Genomic DNA, 21623 nt, shown 5'->3' on the forward strand with positions numbered 1-21623 from the left:
GAAAACAAACAAACAAACTTTGAAGAGCCACTACTTCTCACAACCCTCCAAAGCAGCATTCAGAGGGAAGCTTTAGATCTCAGAAGGGCTGTGTACGGCTCCCACAAACGTAGGCTTCCTGGGACAGGGCGTCCCCTGGGCAAGGCACCTGGGAGGAGGCAGACTCGCCATCCTGCCCACACCTGACCTGACTCCCCTGGCCACCCTCCGGCCATCTCTCTGCCTCCACATTGGCCTGGCAAGAAACTCTGCCAATTAGAGGTAGTAACAGAAAAGAGATAGGAAGCAGGCTGAAATGACCCACTCAAGTGGAGGCTGCCGGGATGCCCCTGACCCGCCTCCTCACTCGCCACACCTTCAAGGGCAAGCACCTAGTAGGAGGGGAGAAGGGAGGCCTCTGAGCCCAGCTGCACACATTCACTCAGCAGCCTCTGCTCTGCCTCCATCAACATCAACAGGTGAAGCCAGCAAGGGACAGCAGAGAGGCTAGGCCCTGGACAATCACCTCACTGGACAAGGGGTCAACCTAGCAATGCACCTAGCAGGCAAGGTGGCTGGTACTGATAAGGGTCAACCTTGCAATGCAGGTGGGTTTGCTGGGGAATCCAGGTGGGTGCCACCTCCTCATGGAGAAGCCCAGCCTCAGGTGTGGTGGCTAACACATGTGATCCCAGCGCTCTGGGAGGCCAAGGTGGGAGGATTGCTTGAGCCCAGGAGTTCGAGACCAAGCTGGGCAACAAGTGAGAACTCATCTCTACCAAAAAAAGAAAAAAAAAAAAAAAAAAGAAAAATCAGCCTGTGCCTGTAGTCCCAGCTACTCAGAAGGCTGAGGTGGGAAGATCGCTTGAGCCCAGGAGGTCCAGGATGCAATGAGCCGTGATTGCGCCACTGCACTCCAGCCTGGGTGACAAAGTGAGACCCTGTATTAAAAAAAAAAAAGGAAGAAAGAAAAAAGAAAAAAAGCAGCAGCAGCAGCAGCTTTCTAGTCCCAGTCCCTGGAAACTACTCAACATGGGGCACATGCCTCCGGCCCATGGTTTTCCTTCACAGGGTCTTCGCCTTTGATTGGACCTAGCCCTTCATTTTTTATTTTTGTTTATTTATTTTTATTTTATTTTATTTATTTATTTTTGAGACGGAGTCTCACCCTGTCGCCCAGGCTAGAGTGCAATGGCGTGATCTCAGCTCACTGCAACCTCTGCCTCCCGGATTCAAACGATTCTCCTGCCTCAGCCCCCCAAGTACCTGGGATTACAGGTGTCTGCCACCACGCCCAGCTAGTTTTTGTATTTTTAGTAAAGACCAGGTTTCACCATGTTGGCCAGGCTAGTCTCGAACTCCTGACCTCATGATCCACCCACCTCGGCCCCCTAAAGTGCTGGGATTACAGGCGTGAGCCACCGGCGCCTGGCCCTAGCCCTTCATTTTTGCAATTATTTGACAAAAGCCTGTCTCCCCGACTCAACTGTTTATTGCTTGCTATTCTATCCCCACAGAAACTGGCACATAGTAGGTCTCAAAAATTATTTGGGGAACAAATGGATGAAAAAACTCAAAGAAACCATAGCAATTACCCTGCAATCTAAAAATCATGGCTCTGCCAAGCTCTGAAAGTTGTCATCGCATGGGGAGTTGCAAATTTAAGAGGGAAATTTGTAGCATCTCCTAGTCCAGAACTCTACAGCCAGGCGTGGTGGTTCACACCTGTAATCCCAGCACTTTGGGAGGCTGAGGTGGGTGGATCACCTGAGGTCAAGAGTTCAAGACCAGCCTGACCAACATGGTGAAACCGCGTCTCTACTAAAAATACAATTAGCCAGGTGTGGTGGTGCACATCTGTAATCCCAGCTTCTCTAGACGCTGGGGCAGGAGAATCGCTTGAACCCACGAAGCAGAGGTTGCAGTGAACCAAGATCGCGCCACTGCACTCCAGCCTGGGTGACACAGCAAGAGACTCTGTCTCACAAAAGAAAAAGAAAAAAAAAGGAATTCTACAACTTTCCTCCAAAACTCAACTCCCACTTTGAAATGCCTGGGACCCCTGAGTGTTCTGCAATCGCTGTACAAGTAGCCAAGAACAAAGTTCAGCTGGCTAAACCAGCCTCGATTCACCTCCACATTAGCTGGTACTAGAGTTCACTTTTTATTTTTAATACCAAACTGATCTTTGCTAGCTTTAAAAATGGGCTCCATTTCCTGGCCTCTTTTATTCCCCTAAGGACACCCTTCCTGGCCAAGACTGGAGGAAGAGTAGGTGTTTCTGCTTTTGGCCTTTTCATTCTTGGAATTTTTTTTTTTTTTTTTTTTGGCTTTCTTAGTCTCTGCTCCTAATCTCTGCAGAAAAGTGACATTAGAAGGGTGGGGTAGGCTTTGGTGCTTGTTTCCATGACCACAGGTTGTGGGAGTCCCGGGTACAGGGGTCTGTCTATGCAGGTAGGCCTTGACTTCCTACCCAATCGTAAATCAGAAATTCTGGGAAGAAAAGCTTGACATAATATCAAAGTGGCAACAGCTGAGGGTTAGCAGGCACTAGGACAAACCAGCAGAGACATCCAGGACAAGGAATAACTGGGGACAGCCCGCTCTGCTGAGATGGGTCACGCGTCAATGGGCAACAGAGGCCAGCCCTTCTTGTTCTGGACTCCTACGGTGTGGCGCAGCCTGGACCATCAACTGGGACCCAGTCTCCCATTGGTCTGCTTGGCAGCAGTCAGGGTTCACCTCTTTCCAATAAGCCACCTGCCACCAGAAGCCATTCTAGAAGAATCACAAAGTATAATTATTAAACATTTTTATTGCCTGGAATTTTTCTTCAAATGACTTTAGGAGAATTCGGTATGGATGTGTGAGAAGGAAACAGAATCAACCAGTGGTGTCCCTAACAGGTTTAACAGTCAAATGACAGATTTAGGAAAGAATGAGGGGTCACCACATTCTCCAGCAAAAACAAAAAAAAAAACCCTCCTGCTCAGGAAGGAGAAGGGAAATTTTTCTTACACCAACACATTCACCCAAAGACCTGGGCCCACACTCACTAACAATGAGGTCCTGGAGGAGTCACTTGATCCCCAAGAATTTCAGTTACCTTGTCCATAAAATGAGAACAGGAATACCCAAGATGTTCTGGGTTATTAAGATGGGAGATAATATATGTTAAAGTACCTAGCACAGAGTCCAACCATGACAGGCACTCAATAAATGGTAGCCAGTTATCATCATCACCACCATCATCATCATCTCAAGGAATGGGCTAAACAAACACGACCTCATCCATACTGCCCCCACTTCATAGTCTGTCCTACCAAGTAACCTCCATAGGGGTATCAAGTGCAAATGCTTGTTCGGCTCCTCTCCGCTTCAGTACTTTGGGTCCCATCACAATTTCCTTAAGCTCCCTTCCATGCCGACGAAAATCTCATCTAGGAGTGTTCAGGAGAGGTCACTACAGGTAAACATGGCAAGGATGACCATAACATGTTATGGTGCTCCCCTCTCCAGCCTGGCCAAAAGCAGAACATACCACACCGCACCCCACCCGAACCGATCCCATAACCCCTCTCCACACCGCACCCCACCCCAACCGATCCCATAACCCCTCTCCACACCGCACCCCCACCCCAACCGATCCCATAACCCCTCTCCATCCCACACCCCACCCCAACCGATCCCATAACCCCTCTCCACACCGCACCCCACCCCAACCGATCCCATAACCCCTCTCCACACCGCACCCCACCCCAACCGATCCCATAACCCCTCTCCATCCCACACCCCACCCCAACCGATCCCATAACCCCTCTCCATCCCACACCCCACCCCAACCGATCCCATAACCCCTCTCCATCCCACACCCCACCCCAACCGATCCCATAACCCCTCTCCACCCCACACCCCACCCCAACCGATCCCATAACCCCTCTCCATCCCGCACCCCCACCCCAACCGATCCCATAACCCCTCTCCATCCCGCACCCCACCCCAACCGATCCCATACCCCCTCTCCACACCGCACCCCACCCCAACCGATCCCATAACCCCTCTCCATCCCGCACCCCACCCCAACCGATCCCATAACCCCTCTCCATCCCGCACCCCACCCCAACCGATCCCATACCCCCTCTCCACACCGCACCCCACCCCAACCGATCCCATAACCCCTCTCTATCCCGCACCCCACCCCAACCGATCCCATAACCCCTCTCCACACCGCACCCCACCCCAACCGATCCCATAACCCCTCTCCATCCCGCACCCCACCCCAACCGATCCCATAACCCCTCTCCATCCCGCACCCCACCCCAACCGATCCCATACCCACTCTCCATCCCGCACCCCACCCCAACCGATCCCATAACCCCTCTCCATCCCGCACCCCCACCAACTGATCCCATAACCCCTCTCCATCCCGCACCCCACCCCAACCGATCCCATAACCCCTCTCCATCCCGCACCCCCACCAACTGATCCCATAACCCCTCTCCATCCCGCACCCCACCCCAACCGATCCCGTAACCCCTCTCTATCCCATACTCCACCCCAACCGATCCCATAACCCCTCTCCACCCTGCACCCCACCCCGATTCCATACCCCCTCTCCATCCCACACCCCAACCCAACCGATCCCATAACCCCTCTCCATCCCATACCCCACCCCAACCAATCCCATAACCCCTCTCCACACTGCACCCCACGCCAACCAACCCCATAACCCCTCTCCATCCCGCACCCCACCCCAACTGATTCCATAACCCCTCTCCAATGTTCTTCACGGGGCCTAATGGCAATGTGACAGTGTATTTGGTATTTTGAAGACTCAGACAGAAAACTCTTTTGCCAAAACACATTGTTCTTCATGAAGTAGGTGTCTGCTGTTATTATTACAGAGCTGCAACTGACTTTTTTCAACAGAGGGGAAAAAAATGTCAACCTTGAACCATTTGGACTGCAAGCAGCAGGATGTTCCCATTGCTAAAATCCATGGGCCTTGCAAAAAGCCCAAGATAACAAAAAGGGCTGGACAAATCCAGGGCCTAGAGCCAGTTTTACATTTTAATTAATGCAAACGCCTCTCATCAGACAATTATCACTATACACTGTAAACATCTTATCGGTCCAGGAAATATTAGTTTTAGATTTACTTTGACAGGGAAGAAATCAGCATTTAATGAATACCTACTCTGGGCCAGGAAATTCAGTAGGGGCTTTACATTTCATTTGCATTTAATCTGCACATGCACCCTTCAAGATAGATACTATCTTTGAGGCTCAGAGAGGTTATCTAACGTTTCTGAAATCACAGCATCAGTAGATAGTGGAGAGATTCAAACCTACCTCCCAAGGTCAAGTTTCCTCTGTTAGTTTCTGTCTCCAGAAAGCATACCACACGCCATCCAAAACGATTTTATTCAATTCTATTTTTAAGAATGGCAGATACAGAATTTAGATTAAATGCAGAGAAGATTCTTATTCTTTTAAAAATTCGACTGGTTTTAAATTTGAAACATTTATAAATGTCCACGATATATATTCATTTGTGCATCTATTGCAGCCAGGTAGAAATGCAACATGCATTGGTGGAAATCCAGGAGGCTTAGCAGGACAAGAAGGCTCCTTAAGGCAGCCACACATCTTTGGGGACAATCCCACTATCAACTGACAATCTGAACTTTAAGGGTGTTCAAAGAGTTTAAACACTAAACTCAACCATTGCAATGATCTTGACATTCATTTTATAGTACATCCCCCCAAGCACATACACACACCATAGATACACACAGCTGGCCTTTTCAATGTCTGGATACCTTTAAAATATTACAACTGGTCAGTATGGAAAATTTAACAGTAAACTGTCAGGTATACAAATGGGTCACATATAGTAATATAGGAGCTCAAGCGTTCAAAAATAATCACGACAATTTATATAGAGTTTATTAACGTTAGAGCTCAGAATTGAGTTGTCTCCAAGAAAGGTGCTACATAAATCATACAAATAAATGCGTCCCTTGTTCTCATTCCTGAATCTATCAGCATTTTCCTCATAAGCTATTTTTAGCCCCCTCATAAAACACATTCAGCATAACCTGAAATTCTCTGTGTGCATTCTATTCTGAAATGAATTGGAATTTACCATTCTTTACTTAGACAAGTGGTTAAAGGAAAGAATATACCACAGCTTAGCTCTCTGACTTGGTACTGTCAAAAAGAATCAGAAGTTTTTGGCCAGGCGTGGTGGCTCACGCCGGCGTATCATGAGGTCAGGAGATCGAGACCATCCTGACTAACACTGTGAAACCTCGTCTCCACTAAAAATACAAAAAATTAGCCAGGCGTGGTGGCGGGCGCCTGTAGTCCCAGTTACTTGAGGCAGGAGAATGGCGTGAATCCTGGAGACGGAGCTTGTGGTGAGCCAAGATCACGCCACTGCACTCCAGACTGGGTGACAGAGCAAGACTCCGTCTCGAAAAAAAAAAAGCAATCAGAAGTTTTTAAGAGTGGCATGATGTGGCCAAAGTCCACAATAGCGCAGAATTACTTACGGTATTCCAAAGTGGAGTAAATGACACATTCAGCATCTGAAAGCTCTGGCACAGTACAAGTTTCCCAAACCAAAATTACTGAAAATCTAAAGCATGCCTATTTTATTTGACACACACTCTTCAAGGATGACCGTGGCTTGTCAACAATTCATACTTTTGTATGAACATTTAAATGGTAAGAGCTTGAAGTTATATAAACAGAAGTCAGCCACCACACACAAATCACGGCAAGGAAAGAGAAACTTGTAAAAAGTGTGACTTTTGTCTATTACAGAAGGAGACATCTTCAAGACATGAAGGATCACCACAATAACCTGTCCAGCATCTTGTTCAATCAGACCTCTTTTTAAAAGAACTTAGCCTCTGAACAGCCAAGGCAATCCTAAACAAAAATAACAAAGCTGGGGGCATCACATTACCCGACTTCAAACTATACTGTTGGGCTACAGTAACCAAAACAGCATGGTACTGGTATAAAAATAGGCATGTAGACCAACGGAACAGAATAGAGAGCTCAGAAATAAGGCTGCACACCTACGACCATCTGATCTTCAACAAAACTGATGAAAACAAGCAATGGGGAAAAGACTCCCTATTCAATAAATGGTGCTGAGTTAACTGGCTAGCCATATGCAGAAGATTGAAGCTGACCCCTTTCTTATACTATATACAAAAAAATCACCTCAAGATGGAAGAAAGACTTAAATGTAAAACCCAAAACTATAAAACCCTGGAAGACAACCTAGGCAATATACCATCCTGGACACAGGAATGGGCAAAGATTTCATGACAAAGACATCAAAAGCAATCACAACAAAAGCAAAAATTGGCAAATGGCATCTACTTAAACTTAAAAGCTTCTGCACAGCAAAAGAAACTATCAACAGAGTAAAGAGACAACCTATGTAATGGGATATTTGTAAACTATGCATCTAACAAAGATCTAATGTCCAGCATCTATAAGGAACTTAAATTTACAAAAGAAAAACAACCACATAAAAAGTGGGCAAAGGACATGAACAGACACTTTTCAAAAGAAGACATACATGCATTCCACAAGCATATGAAAAAACCAAAAGCTCAACATCACTAGAGAAATGCAATCGAAACCACGATGAGATACCATCTCACACAAGTCAGAATGGCTATTAATAAAACGTCAAAAAATAATAGATGCTGGTGAAGTTGTGGAGAAAAGAAAACACTTATATACTATTAGTGGCAGTGTAAATTAGCCCAATAATTGTGGAAAGCCATGTGGTGATTACTCAAAGAGCTAAAAGCAGAACTATCATTTGACCCAGCAATCCCGTTACTGGGTATATACCCAAAGGAATATAAATCATTCTACCATGAAGACACATGCACACAGATGTTCATTGCAGCACTATTCACAATAGCAAAGACATGGAATCTACCTAAATGCTCATCAATAACAGATTGGATAAATAAAATGTAGTATATATACACCATAGAATACTATGCAGCCATAAAAAAGGACAAGATCATGTCTTTTGCAAGAACATGGATGGAGCTGGAGGCCACTGTCCTTAGCAAACTAACACAGGAACAGAAAACCAAATGCTGCCTATGCTCATTTATAAGTGGGAGCTAAATGAGGAAAACTCATGAACACAAAGAAAAGAACAACAGACACTGAGGTCTACTTGAGGGTGGAGGGTGGGTGGGAGGAGAGAGAGGAGCAGAAAAAACAGCTATTGGGCACTAGGCTTAATACCTGGGTGATGAAACAATCTGTACAACAAACCCCCATGACACAAGTTTACCTATATAACAAACCGTCACATGTACCCCCAAACCTAAAATAAAATTTAAAAAATTAAAAAAAAAAAACTTGGCCTCAAGTTCTTGGCCGAACTACACTAAGAAGCAAGTCAGGGAGGAAGATGGTGTGGTAAAGATGAGGTATAGTTAGCAACACCAAGCATTTCAGTGCTAGGAAAGCTAAAAAAGAAGAGCCATCTCTAAATCTCATATGGGATACAGCAAAAAAGACGAAAAAAAATGCAAAACTTAAGGCTAGAACAGGCGTGGCGGGCGGCTCACACTTGTAATCACAGCACTTTGGGAGGCCAAGGCTGGAGGATCACTTGATGCCAGGAGTTGGGGACCAGCCTGAGCAATATGGTGAGACCCCCGTATCTACAAACTATTCTTAAAAATTAGCCAGGCCTGTAGTCCCAGCTACTCAAGAGGATGGAGGACCCCTTGAGCCCAGGAGTTCAAGGGTACAGTAAGCCAAGTTTGAGGATACAGTGAGGGTACAATTGCACCACTGCACTCCAGCCTGGGTGGCAGATCAAGACTCTGTCTCAAAAAACAAAAACAAACAAAAAACCAAAGGCTAAAATCATCTCTCAAGGAAAAAAAAAAAAAATAGAGACCATAAGCATTTTGCACAATTGCATAAAACCCACTGGATCAGAATTATCTGTGGAATAGCCCAAAAAACTTCCAAAAAATAATTTCTGAACTACCCAGAGAGATCTCCCCCAGCTCCCCTGCTAAGAATCAGACCAGTACAGTGGAGAGTAGCACACCAGCTATATTTCCTACCCAGCTTAACAGGCAGGTACCCAAAAATCAATTTCCCATGTTTTCCTTTAATGACTAAAATTAGCTTCAATGGAAATATAAGAGTAAACTAGATTAGAGGGAGTTTTTAACAATTACCCTGGCTAAACAAACACCTAAACAACAGTCTGCAAACTAGAAGACTAGTGGATACATTTTATTGAAACTACGAACATTAAACAAAACACTTCCAGTTTAAACACGACCCCAGTTGTTTCATAGCCATGTAATTACTTGTTAAGTCTGATATTAAAAACATCTCATATTGGATTGCTGTGGTTTTGTGAATTCTCACCCTCAACTGGGTCAAAAAGACTTGAAAGGAACAAAGTCTTTACTTATGGCTCGATGCGGGGCCACTGGCATAGTACAAGCGCTCTTTTAACTGGTTGAAATAAACAGACAGAAATGCACACATATACCCCAAAGTTGAATCAGAGCGAGCCAGTATAAAAATGATACAAGTACCAGCTCTCTAGGCTTGCCAGATTTCTGCTCTATAAGTAATATTAAACATGGCTCTTGGTCTATGAATTGTGAAACACTTTATATACTAATAAAGAATGGGTACTTCATTGTGTATTTAACTGCATAAGCCTGCATTTGGTTTAATTGACCAAGAATAAGTCCTTGTTCCAAAACTAACTATCAAGTTACAGTCAACTCTTAAATATTAACACTCATATTGAAAAACAAAGATGCAGATAATACGAAACAGAAGATTATTTTAAATCATTCACTCTTGGTATGCGGATATATTCTTTCTTCCTTTCTTTTAACTTGCAATTAAATGCGTATGGCTAATATTATGGCATTTACAATACTTCTAACAAAGGACTTAAACCATACTGGAAAAATCTGACTTAGGGAGGTCTCTGTGCAGATCCTGTCCTCAGTGCTTCTGCTACTGAACTCTGGACCAACTCACGCTGGTCCAGGAGGGCATCACCTCTCAGAAGATTGACAAAAAATTGCTACACAAACTACATTTTTTTCAGGTTGTCACTTTTCAGAGTCACACTCTGTGGAGGGCGGGAAAGTAATTAAGGGTTTAGGGTTGAAAAGCCCTTTCATTTTAGCTCCTACTGGGTTGGTGTAAACAAAGATGCCATTAATGTCAACAATGACTTAATTAACCAGAGTAGGTGACAATGTCAGGAAGAACTTGAAAGTAAGAGTTGCCCCCTCTCGGGGTAATCAAGCTTGACTATACTTCAAATATTTATAATGTTAATCAACAGAATAGTACTTGGCCTTGAGGACTGCCCCTCTTCGAGTCAATAACCATGTTTTCACTCCTCTGCTGGTCCCCTATAACAAGGAATGACCAAAAGGAAATCAACAATGAATGACCAATTGGAAAACTCACATTTAATCTGAAATATTAAAAACCAAAATCTTCTACAGATTATTTTCTTAAGTCAACTGAGTGGACCCAACTCCACTGCTACTACTTCAGAAAGGGTCCAAAAGACAAATGATATATATGATATATGATACATATGACATATGATATGATAGGACATGACATTGTACAGAGCCAAGATGGCTAACCATATCCTCTCCCTGAGGGGCCAAAAGAAAAGGACCCTCTAGTGTTAGGGCCCAGGCTTCTTCCTGGAACTTCTCAGTCACATTTTTCTCCTATTCAATAGACATTATCTAAACTGAGCTTCCAAATAAATTAGCAAACCAAGAAGTCTTACAAGATAAGACCTTGGTGCGCTGAAGGTCAAGGTGGAACTTACTGCTAACCAAGCTACAGTTGTTCTAACCATGGAGAACTGATGGACAGGGGCACAGGCGCACACGCACACACACACTCTCTCTCTCTCTCTCTCTCTCTGCAATTCGCCAGCGCAGAGCCTAAACCTGAGCCCATTTTCCGTTGTTAAAAACTCCTTTCTCATCTGTAATTCAATGACCTTCCTAATCACCTCTGACACCAAAGCAGAACTCCTGCAACAGAAGAACTGCTCTTAGGGCTCAAATCAGTGGCCAGTATTAGACTAACAGATGAAGGGAAGTGGGGATCCTACAGAAAGCAGACACAGCTTCCTGGAAACACCAAGGCCCCTCCATCCAAAAACAACTTTCTTCTCAACTGTCTCCAAAAGCCTAGATGTTTTTTGACATTGTGGCACCTGGCACAGCCAGCCCACGGGACTGGGAAGACCCATGTTCCCAGCTCACTGGCGACAATGGTGACAAGGCCATGCACCCGATGCTTACTGGATGCCAGCCCCTGTGCTAATCGCTCTTTAAGTTCAGGTCAAATGGAAATCTCCTAACAACCTTTTGGTGGAAGAGTCAGAAGCCTTCTGAGGACATTAATATTCAATGACTATTAATGAAGAGACCCTAAAAATCATCTTTTCAAGCCCTCAGATGACAGAATGGGAAACTGAGGCCCGGGACTTGTATGCTTTTCCAAAGCCTCCTCTTTGTCAGGTTTTGCACCTTCTTCTAAGACATCTTTTCTTTTCCATCTCATAATTCTCGATGCAAATGAACTCATAGCTCATGGAAACTATGAACCCATAAAATGCACAAAAGGACATTAACAAAATATTACCTAAAACTTCCAGAACTTCATGGACCTCCTTCCTGATCCATAAGTGCATCGACAGATCCCCGGTTGAGCAGGCCTGCTTCCAACAATACCCACATTGTTGGATTTAAATTCTTACACAAAGACTCTTTTGGGGAACTTCGTCCCTTTCCACTATTTCTTCCCTCTGCCTCGCCTGTCCCTCCCTGCATGTATACACAATTTTAAACTTCCTTCAAGAATTGAATATAGTAAAACAAATCCTCCGGGACCATTTTACACTTTATGTTGAAATACACTCACAATAATGCTGCTCTGAAAAAGCAAATGAAAAATGACAGCTTTTCCCTAACCTGGGTTGCTCCTAAAGCCCACACTGTAGGAAATCCCAGCTCAAGCTTCCTCAGTTTTTGCTGAGCCACGAACTTAAGGGAAAACCAGCAATTACAGAAACATCCATTTTAATTATTAGTAAATTAAAGAAGTACAGGCATGACTTTCAGAAACCAGGAACTTTTTCCCTCTTACATGAAAGCCCTGTAAAAATGCATCACCACAGAAAATTACATTCATTCTGGTGTCCCAACATAAGTTACCAAGAGGCAGTTCCGTAACTGGCCGGTAGCTGTAGCTATACAAGCCTCAGACACAAACTCCTACCAGATTGGGAGATGTCACCACACCCGTTAATTATAGAGCTGCCATCCCTCTGTGTAACAGAGAGTTCCCCAGTCTCACACGATTGCTTCAGGTGATAAGTGCTTCGGTCCTCATCCTTTAATGACACATGCCCGGGGTCTTCTTGGGGAGCCCATGTCTCTCAGAACTCTCATCTCAGATGGACACAACCCTCCTTCCTAAATTGTCCTGATCCGGCTAAGGAGGCTGGGCTCTCTGTCCTCTCCCAGCCCACCCCACTGGGTAAGTGTGCTGTATATTCACCCCACGCACGGGATGTATTCCCAGAGCAGCTCAGCTTATCCCAGACACCATTCGGACTGCTGCGGGTTCCTAAAGCCAGGCAGGCACCAGGTGGGCTCTCCACGAACAGGTTCATTAAGTGGCGATGAGTGCTGGGATCTGCCGTTTTATTCTCGGATTACCACTCAAAAAATAACTCAGCTACCAATATTCCCTACTGATGACAGATTTCAATGCAGCACCAAGTAGAGGCTTGGCTCACGTTATCTCCAAAGGGCTGGGAGAGAAGTTCCAAATCTGCTAAGCTGAATAATTCAGCCTCATGTAGTCCTCACAACTGGACTTACACCTTGAAAATTAAATTTCCAAAGCTGTGACACCAATGCATGCCCTGTGATACTTGGAGGTTCTCAGCTGGAGGAGATCCCCTGGCACATTCACTTTCAAGTTCACCTAAAATAGAATCTGCCACTTTGTGATGATGCATTGCTTAAGTATTAGGAATTACAATGGCTAAAAAAAAAATTCTGAGATGTCAAGCCTCTCTCTCTACACTAAACTTCAGAACCTTCTTTTCTCCTTAAACAATTAAAATAAGACATCAGCATTTCAGACGTTGGCAATTTCTTTTAGTGGTTCCTTTTGTCAGAAAATAGCAATTCTTTACATTGTAAGGAGTAGGAATGCTGCTGGGGGAGACTAGAGATGACATTCATCCTCCCAAGGTTCGTCCCTTCCACAGCTCTCTCAGGCACTGGATAAAGGTGAACTCCAGCTGCCTCCCTCACCCAGCACAGAGAAACACACACAGCAAGAAACCACCAAACTATACCATTCTGCCTGCAGTGTTGCAGCAAAGGACCTTCCCTCATCAGCTCTGCCTTGCGGGGAACCAAGAGACCACGGTCAGGTGCTCTTAGAAGCCTCATTTACAATGCAAGGGTAGCTGCTTCTAAAACAGGCCTTAACAATCTGTCCCCAGACAAATCCCAAAACAAACTTGAAAAGTGAAATTAAATGACTTACCTTCTGGCTCTAACGTGGTATCCTCAACTAAACTGAAGGAGGGCCGGGCCAGGGACAAGGTTGCCATGGTGACCACGACCAGGCAGATGAAACGACCCCAGCTGACCATGGTTACGGTACCAATCCCCGGTCCTCTTCCATATCTCCATGTGGACGTTAATCCCATCTGCACACTTCCTCTACGGGCATGGACTGCGCGCAATGCCTTCAGCCTGCGGTGGGCTCAGGGACCGAGGCGCTGCCGCCGCTGCCTCCGCTGCCGCTGCTGCTGCAGTCACTAAAGGAAAGAGATTGGCGAGTCAGGGAATCTTCCCCAGTGCCAAATCACTCCAGCCCAAGTGGGATAAAACCATTTTTCAGCCTCTCAAATGTGTGCAAACAGAGTTCTTTTTCATTATCTGCTAAATCCTTCCATCCTCACCTCAGAGTCCCAGGTGATTCCACCAGACCGGTCCACAGAAATGTGTTAGGCTAATCTTTTTTAAAGCATATTTTTAAGAAACAGAGATAAAACAGTAGCTACAGGACTCAGATACGTGCAGCCACTTCAGTGAGGCAACGTGTGCTCTCTTCTACTATCCACTATCGCCTCCACCGCCCTCAATGAGCAGAAGCAACATGACCTTAGTTTCAAGGGCAACTACAAAAGCAAGTTAAAAGTGCTCGGGTTGGCAGAACCAACCTCATTCCCTCCTCTTAGTCCAACTGGGCTTTAGAAAGCTAAACTGTTGGAGGCGTCTGCTCACAGCTCCGCATTTCTGCTGGGCTGGAGCTGAGCGGTCTGTCCCACCCTCACTGTAGCTCTTGGGAAGAAAGGAGACCAGCAAAATCAAAAGAATCCCAGGAAGGCTACAGAAAATTCCCACCAGTTTACACTTGTCAGGATTCATTTTCAAATGGAGAAGGGTATTTCCGTCTTCCGCCAAGCAGCCACTTACGAAGAGTGAACACAACTGCAGCGCATTCAATGCAGCTGATCCAAAAAGGACTTCGAAGCCTGAATTCCCTTTCCCTGTGACTAAATGGCAGTCCAGGGCTGCTAAACGTCTTCAACTTCTGTAGAAGGGTTAGGAAACTGAGCAGATGCAAATTCTGATGAATTATGCAGGAATGTATTAATAATGATGATGTAAATTATGTAAATTTTAGTCATGGTATGTGATTGGACCAATAACTTTCAATATGCAAACCTATTGGCTAAATTTTCAGAGTATAAGTTAGAAGAGGACACTCAGCTTACTATTCTATTCACCCATTTGATCCAAGGGAAAGAGAATTTTCCAAGAAAGCTTAATACATTCCAAGCAACTTTAAATTCACTCAGTACCCTCTGAGACTAAGGGTAGAGTCAAAATGCACAAACTTTAGAGGATCATTAAAACAATCACAAGAAAGGGCACATCAATCTCAGGCTTCAGATTCTGTGAACCACAGGAATGAACCACATTTTCTAAGATTGGAGGTGGAGGGAGGCCTTTAATACAAAAATTTCTAAACTCTACATTTTTTATGTACCCACTCGATGTTTCAAGTTATGACATAGGATTTCAACACTGCTGGAGTCTCCCCAAATCTTATCATAAAAACTGCTCTTTTTAGCTTTGACTGAGGATAAAAATGGATGAGGGAAAAGAATATACCACATCATTTCCAAAGGAGGAATAAAGAAAACCTCAGCTTCAAAGACAGCACAGGTGAAACGGTATGATTCGCAGCAAAAACAAGAAAAGTATGTGTGCAGTTGTGTGTGTCCACGGTGTGTGTGTGTGCATGGTGTGTGTGCGTGCATGTGTTTTCAGATAGCTTGAAAGATTTTTCCTCCTTTCTTTCCTCTTAATCAAGAGCCTCAAAAGATAATTTCAGATCTATTTCTACATATATGTGGGAGGAAAGTACACAAACATTCTCATTGATTTACTAAGCATTTCCAGAACGCAGGGGAATTTTCTACCTCTAACACGACTTTAGGAACAATCCTAAGTCCTCGCAGAGGTTTCGCTCCAGGCTCCTTTCCCAGCCTGCTCCCCTACCTGTCCCTAACCAGAGGAGCCTCCTTGGCTCCAGGCAGAGAAAGGTGGACAGGGCTCTCCACTGAATCTCAAGCCATTCCATCATCCTGCTAGCTTGCACTAGAAATTTGCATTTCAGCCATTTCCAGGTCCAAGCCCCACAGCAGCCCCCTCCCCAAAACTCTGGAAGGCGGGGACCTAAGGCGACAGGTCTGCACAGTTCCTCACCCAAGTGGACAAAAGTATGGTGCGACCTCCTAGGCAGGATAATTAGGTCCCCAGGCTCGGTGTTGGGAACACAGGCCCAGCATGCCGCTGGCGGCCACAATCCCAGCTTCCTGCCTTCAATACCATAATCCTTCCTGGAGTCTGAGCCCCAGTGAAAGCCCCAGCGTGTTTATTTTTCCCCTTGAAAGGGAACTCTCTTCTCAGCCTGCACGCGGGAGGAGTTGTCACCCTCCCTCTGATGGATGGCTCTTCTCGGCCGCCCGCCCCCCCCCCCCCCCCCCGCGGTCCATTTTCACCTCGGCACAGGCCTGCCCCCAAAGACAGGCAAAGTGACAAGGAGGAAGGGCTTGGCTGCGGAGTGGTCCCCATGCCAGGCTTGTGCTGGGCTCTTCAATTTACCATGACATTCCCAAAACCCCGGCCCTCCAAGAAGGCAGATCAATACAATGCCCTCCGCTTTGGGCTTCCACCTAAGGGGTGATCTGTCGACACACTGCTGGCTCGGCCACCGGCAGCACCTGGCGTTTTGTTCCTAGGTAGATTTCACATCAGGAAAGTCAACAGTGCCCGGCTCCTCCAAAGTGCAGACCCATCTCTTCGCTTAAGGCCTCCCTACTTCTCCCCAGCACTCAGTAGGAGCGGGAGCTGTCAAGGGGTCAAGTCTGGGGGGAAATTCCTCAACAAATTGAAATCTCAAAACACACACACTGACTCAGGACCACAATGCCCTCCCAGTTTAATGCTTGCGTCCAATCAGAACTTGCGAGCAGCTTGGGGGTGCTCCTCACCACCACCCCCTTTCAGGGCAGCACTTCTTTCATTTGTTTGCCTGAAATATCCTGTTTTTCTCCCCCTTCTCGGGGCGCTAAAGAGCTCAGAGAAATCTGCATTTTAATTGACATTCCAGGGAAAGGGAGAGGGGCGCCTGATTGCTTTTCTATTCAAACTAAACAGGCTTTTCAGATGAAAATGAGTCGAGCCCAGTGGAAGATTTACAGGGATTTGGGACCAGGGAGACAATGGAGTTTTAAATGTTGATAGCGTTTCACACCAAACACATAATGGGTGCCCTGAGTTTGAAAGCAGGTTTGCCTTTAAGGGTAGGTTTTATTGAACTGGGCGAAAAGGAGGGTCTGGAGAACGATTTGCAAGGGAGTGGGGTGCGAGGAGAGCGACGGAGGCTAGTGGCCCCCGGGACGGCCTCCTGCGCCAGGTTCGCGGTCCGCGAGGGTCGGAGCCAGCGCCACGCAGGGCCCTCGGCTGATTTCCCCAGCGCGGCCCCGTCGCCGAAAGAATGAGCAAGAATGAGCGCGCAAGTTAGAACTCGCCTGCGCTTTCGACATCTCCCAGCCGCTGCGGCAGAGCAGGCAGGCGAACTAGAAAAAGTCGGTCCAGTTCGCCCCCTAGCCCCAGGCGCGCTGCGCTCCCTCCAGCGCCGACGGCGGCTGTGGGCGAGGGGCGCCCCGGCACCGAAAACCGGGCACTGGAGCCGTCGCCTCCCCAACAGTGCCACCCCTGACCATCGCCACCCCTACGGGATGTCACCGGCCCCACCCCAGCGGCCCCCTCCCGAAAAACGGGCCTCCGCGGGGCCTGGATGGGACGGAAGTTCCCAGGACCCACGGATGGAGCACCTCGGAGATGCCCCCTGGGACCCGGCCTGCGGGGCTGTGCCACGGGCAGGCGAACCTTCGCCCGTCTGCTCTGGGGTCGGAGAAACGCGCCCAGTCAGCGGGAATGCGCCCGCCAGGGTTTGACAGGGAGGGGGGCGTCAACGCCAGAGGCAGATGTCAGCATCTGGATGGGGGTGGCAGAGGCAGAACTTCCCGAACACCGGCCGTCAGCACGCACCCACCTCCCCCATCACCTATGCAGCCACAGAGGGAGGACACGGAGCGCCCTCCACAATGCCAGTCCTTCCGCGCCCCCTGCCCAGAGGACGGTGCACCCGGCGTTCCGGGCTCCCCTGGCGTCCACGTCCCCGACTGGGGAAGCTCCCCGAGGCGTCTTGCGCGGCGATTACCTTGAATGGCAACGCTCCTCCGCGATCTGTGTTATCCCTGCGCCCCGCGTGGGTCGGGATGGAGAAAGCGACGAGCCCGGGGTTGGGGGGAGCAACTCCAAAACGCAGAAGAGTGGTCCTTGGGTCTTCGCCGGCGCCAAGGCTCCCGGGCTTCACGCGCACCCCAGGCTGCGGAGGAGCGCGGGCATGACGCCCGCGGGCTGCCCTCGGATTTGGGGAACGAGAGGAAGAAAGGACTCAGGCTTGGCGTCGCCTCCACCAAACTTTGCTCGCGAGTTGCGAAGGCTCAGAGCGCGCAGGCAAGCTGCGGCCTCGGGGCCCCCGGGGCTCGCGGCCGGCCCCCGCCAGCCCGGAGAGCAGTCGCCGCGCCGGGCCAGGTACGCCGCATGCAGCCCCGCGGCGCCCGAGCTTTGTGGCGGCCGCGCGCGCTCGCTCGCCCGCTCCGCACCCGCCGCCCGCCCGCTCGGCTCTCCACCGCGCTCTCCTGCAGCCGCCGCCCGCGCCGCCGCCGCCGCCTCCGCCTCCTCGCGGCGGGTCACGCCCCCGCTGAAACCCGAGCCGTTTCCTGGACGGCGGCGCCTTCTCTGCCAATCAGCGCCGCGCGCCCGGGCCGCCCGGAGCCCCGCGCGGCTCCCGACGCCTCCGAGCAGCCGGAGACACCGGCCGGGGAGGCTAGGGCCCGGCCGCGATCCGACCGTAGGGATGCAGCGACAGCCTCCGAATAAGGCCTGGTCCCGCGCCCCACGCCACCTTCTCCCTCCTCCCCGGGCGAGCGAGGCTCGCCAACGGCTCGCTGAGCGGCTGCGTTACGTTGTTTTATGTCAAGTTAGAAAACAAGTGACCGAAGGCTCTAACCCTGCCCTCCCCGTAAAGAGACTTTAAAATGCGCCTTCTTGGTACTGCGGGGAGGGTTGTCAGGCAACTGAAGCTTTTGGAGGAGAGAAAGCAACTTGGAAATGTTCGCAGGACATTGCATTTTTCTGTCCTTCTAAACAATAGAAATGAGAGGAAAAAACTGAATATTAATGGAGGCCCTACTATGTGAGGGTCACACTACATAGGTGATTCTATTTCGTCTCCCCAACCACCCTGCGGAGTACTATTCCCAGTTTCTGATAAGGAAACTAAGGATCAGAGAGGTTAAGTAATTTGCCTAGGATCACACAGCTGGCTACTGGGAGAGCCTGACCTTGAATGTGGCTCTCTCAGAAAAAGTCAAAAATTGCATCCAAAAAAAAAGTATTTAGTAATATATGTTTGGATTAATAAAACGAAATTCAAAGGAGTCTAAAGACTCTACCATAAATAGCTGGACCTTGAACAAAGTAATTCCTCCCTCTGAATCTTAGATTCAAAATCATAAATGCAAAATCTGATTCTTCAACTGCACGCCAAGCTGTAACTGGTTAAAGTTCCTATTTCCATTCACCTTTTCACTAAGCCATGTCTTCAGAATAATTTATTTTAAATATGCTTTTTCTCCCTCCTTATCCAGCTCCTGAGCAGTCGTGCTTAAGTTCAAGACCATATAGATTAAAACCTTAATTATTTTTCTTTAGAAAAGGTCACTAAACCCAGAAATGCTTTAGAATCCTTTTGAGGCCTAAAGATAGATGAAGCATTGAGAATAAACCTGACTTGGAAAACAGACTTTTCCTGCACTTAGAAACGTATTTGCACCTGTGTCACTAACATTGCACACTTCATAACATTTACAAAAATATTTTTCAGGGTGCCACATGATTAGAAAGTGATTTTTATTCACAGTATAGCACAGAAAACGTTTATACAAGTTACTTAAAAGCCACACAAGTAAGATATCCATTTAACTGTCTCAGGCAAAAGGCTATAACATTATATTTTGGAAATTTGATAGCAACAAAATAAAAACTGGTTCTTAAGCAAAATTATCCCTCTATATGCTTGGTGGGAGGGTATGTTTTTGGTCAAGTCCTCTAACCTGGATTAGCCCAGAGCCTGTACATTAACAGACGCCTCAGCCCAGGTGACGCTTAGCCATTCCCTCCCACCTGGGTTCTTCTGATAGCAGTATGTTTCAAGTTCTCAGAAAAGGGATGCAGCTGAACGTGTCTGCCTGCTCGCAGGCTGCCACTTACATCTTTATATTCCCCACCAATGGGAAACTCGAGTGTCTCAGGACGGATTCCTTTCCCATCCTGCACCGCATCCATCAGCCATTGAAAATGCTGTTAACACATTCTCACATAAATTAATGGTGCAGGAAGCCTCTGTCCCTATCCTCCATTCATCAATAGCTTTATGCACGTTGAATGGAAAGGAAGCTTTCCGCTGAAAATGACAAATAAGAACACCTACTTTAATGTCCAGGCACAGTTTGCAGAATGTATTTTTTATAGAGATGAAAAGATACCAATCTGTCAAAAGCTCCTTATTCCCTAAAGAGTGCTCATTTCTAAGGGACTGAAACCCACAAGTCCACAATAGCAAACTCTTTGGTTTTGAGGGGGAAAAAAAAAGCATGTTTAGAATTATTTTTAAAAAATAATTCTGTCCCCATATTTAGTCTTCAAGTGACCTCAGAGCATCCAGGAAAACCTTCACACCAGTGAGGCTTCTGAATGAGAAAATAATCTCTTTACAGTTTTTTTTCTTTTCTCTTCCCTCTTCAAGTGGCTGGAACCCCTTTCGTCAATGGCCTCCCATGAATGGTGTTGCTAATAAAGCCTATTAATGAGCTTCCACGGCGGACTGTGAATAGGTAAATAAGCCCCAATCTGTTGAGGTTCTGGGGCAAGGGCAGAAAAGCCAGTAAGAACTAAAGGTGACAGTTTGAACTGAACTGCGAACGCCAGCACCAGGTTTCAGCTGAAAGAACCGCCAGACAAGGACACATTCACAGTCCCTCCACCCCCTACCGAGGTCTCTTTTCTTCGCAATTTTCCCCCCTTTACAAAATGTCTTGAGTAGTCACCCTTTTTTTTTTTCAAAAGCCCTCGAGACGCCCTCCTTTTTTCACTCTAGTAATGATACATCAATGGGAGGGAAGAAAAATGAGGACACCAGAACTCTGATGCCCCCAAAAGTTTCAAGAAACAAATTGTGCTGCTAGCCCATTGGTGATGGGAAGAGAAAGGAGAAGGGGGTGGGAACACTCACTGCCACGGGCCTCTCTCCTTTGAAGATTTGGAATTTCTTCTTTTAATAATTTGTGTTGTAATGGGTGGTTGTTCCTTCACTCTAAGGAAACGTTAGATGAAAATAAAGGCTGCTGACATGAAGTGCTCGTGAACCTTCCCGGCTGGATCCGAGCTCCCTGCAACACCAGGAATTTCATTCTGTAAGCTACGTCTCAATAATGCCTGCAGCATGAAAGAAGCACTCAAATGGAAGGATATAGAATAGTCAGAGGACTATGGTAAGAGTATTTACTTCTGGGTAAGGGGAGAGGCTGGATCCCCTGACAGCTCCAGCCCATCTTCAGGGAGCTTGTGGCATTTAAGTGAAGCAAAATCATTGATCCCACTACTGAACAGCATCAATTATTTTAAACTTAGAACTGGGCCTGAATTCCAAAGTCGAGGCTTCCCCGGAGACAAAGTCCTTCTGGAAGTATAGCCTCTCTTTGAGGCAAAGGGGAATGGCTTTCTTAAGCTGAGAGGCTGGATGCAGCTTTCTTCACTCAATAGCTGCGTGACCTGTGGCCGGGCGCGGTGGCTCACACCTGTAATCCCAGCACTTTGGGAGGCCGAGGC

General features: G+C 47.2%; 1 protein-coding gene across 10 annotated transcripts in view; it reads right to left on the reverse strand.

Annotated features, from left to right (window-relative positions):
- FGFR2 (fibroblast growth factor receptor 2) overlaps positions 1–18312 on the reverse strand; it is a 121459-nt gene extending 103147 nt beyond the window's left edge. For all 10 annotated transcript variants that reach the window (XM_030941191.1, XM_010380504.2, XM_030941195.1 and 7 more), the window contains exons 1-2: positions 17890–18312; positions 13630–13906 (exon numbers count right to left, since the gene is read on the reverse strand). In XM_030941191.1, coding sequence (XP_030797051.1) covers positions 13630–13795 — 166 coding nt within the window. In that variant the 5' untranslated portion in view covers positions 13796–13906; positions 17890–18312. The remainder of the gene's footprint in view (positions 1–13629; positions 13907–17889) is intronic.
- Between the last annotated feature and the right edge of the window lie 3311 nt (positions 18313–21623).

Source organism: Rhinopithecus roxellana, chromosome 11 (genome assembly GCF_007565055.1).
Source record: "Rhinopithecus roxellana isolate Shanxi Qingling chromosome 11, ASM756505v1, whole genome shotgun sequence".
Lineage (NCBI taxonomy): Eukaryota > Metazoa > Chordata > Mammalia > Primates > Cercopithecidae > Rhinopithecus > Rhinopithecus roxellana.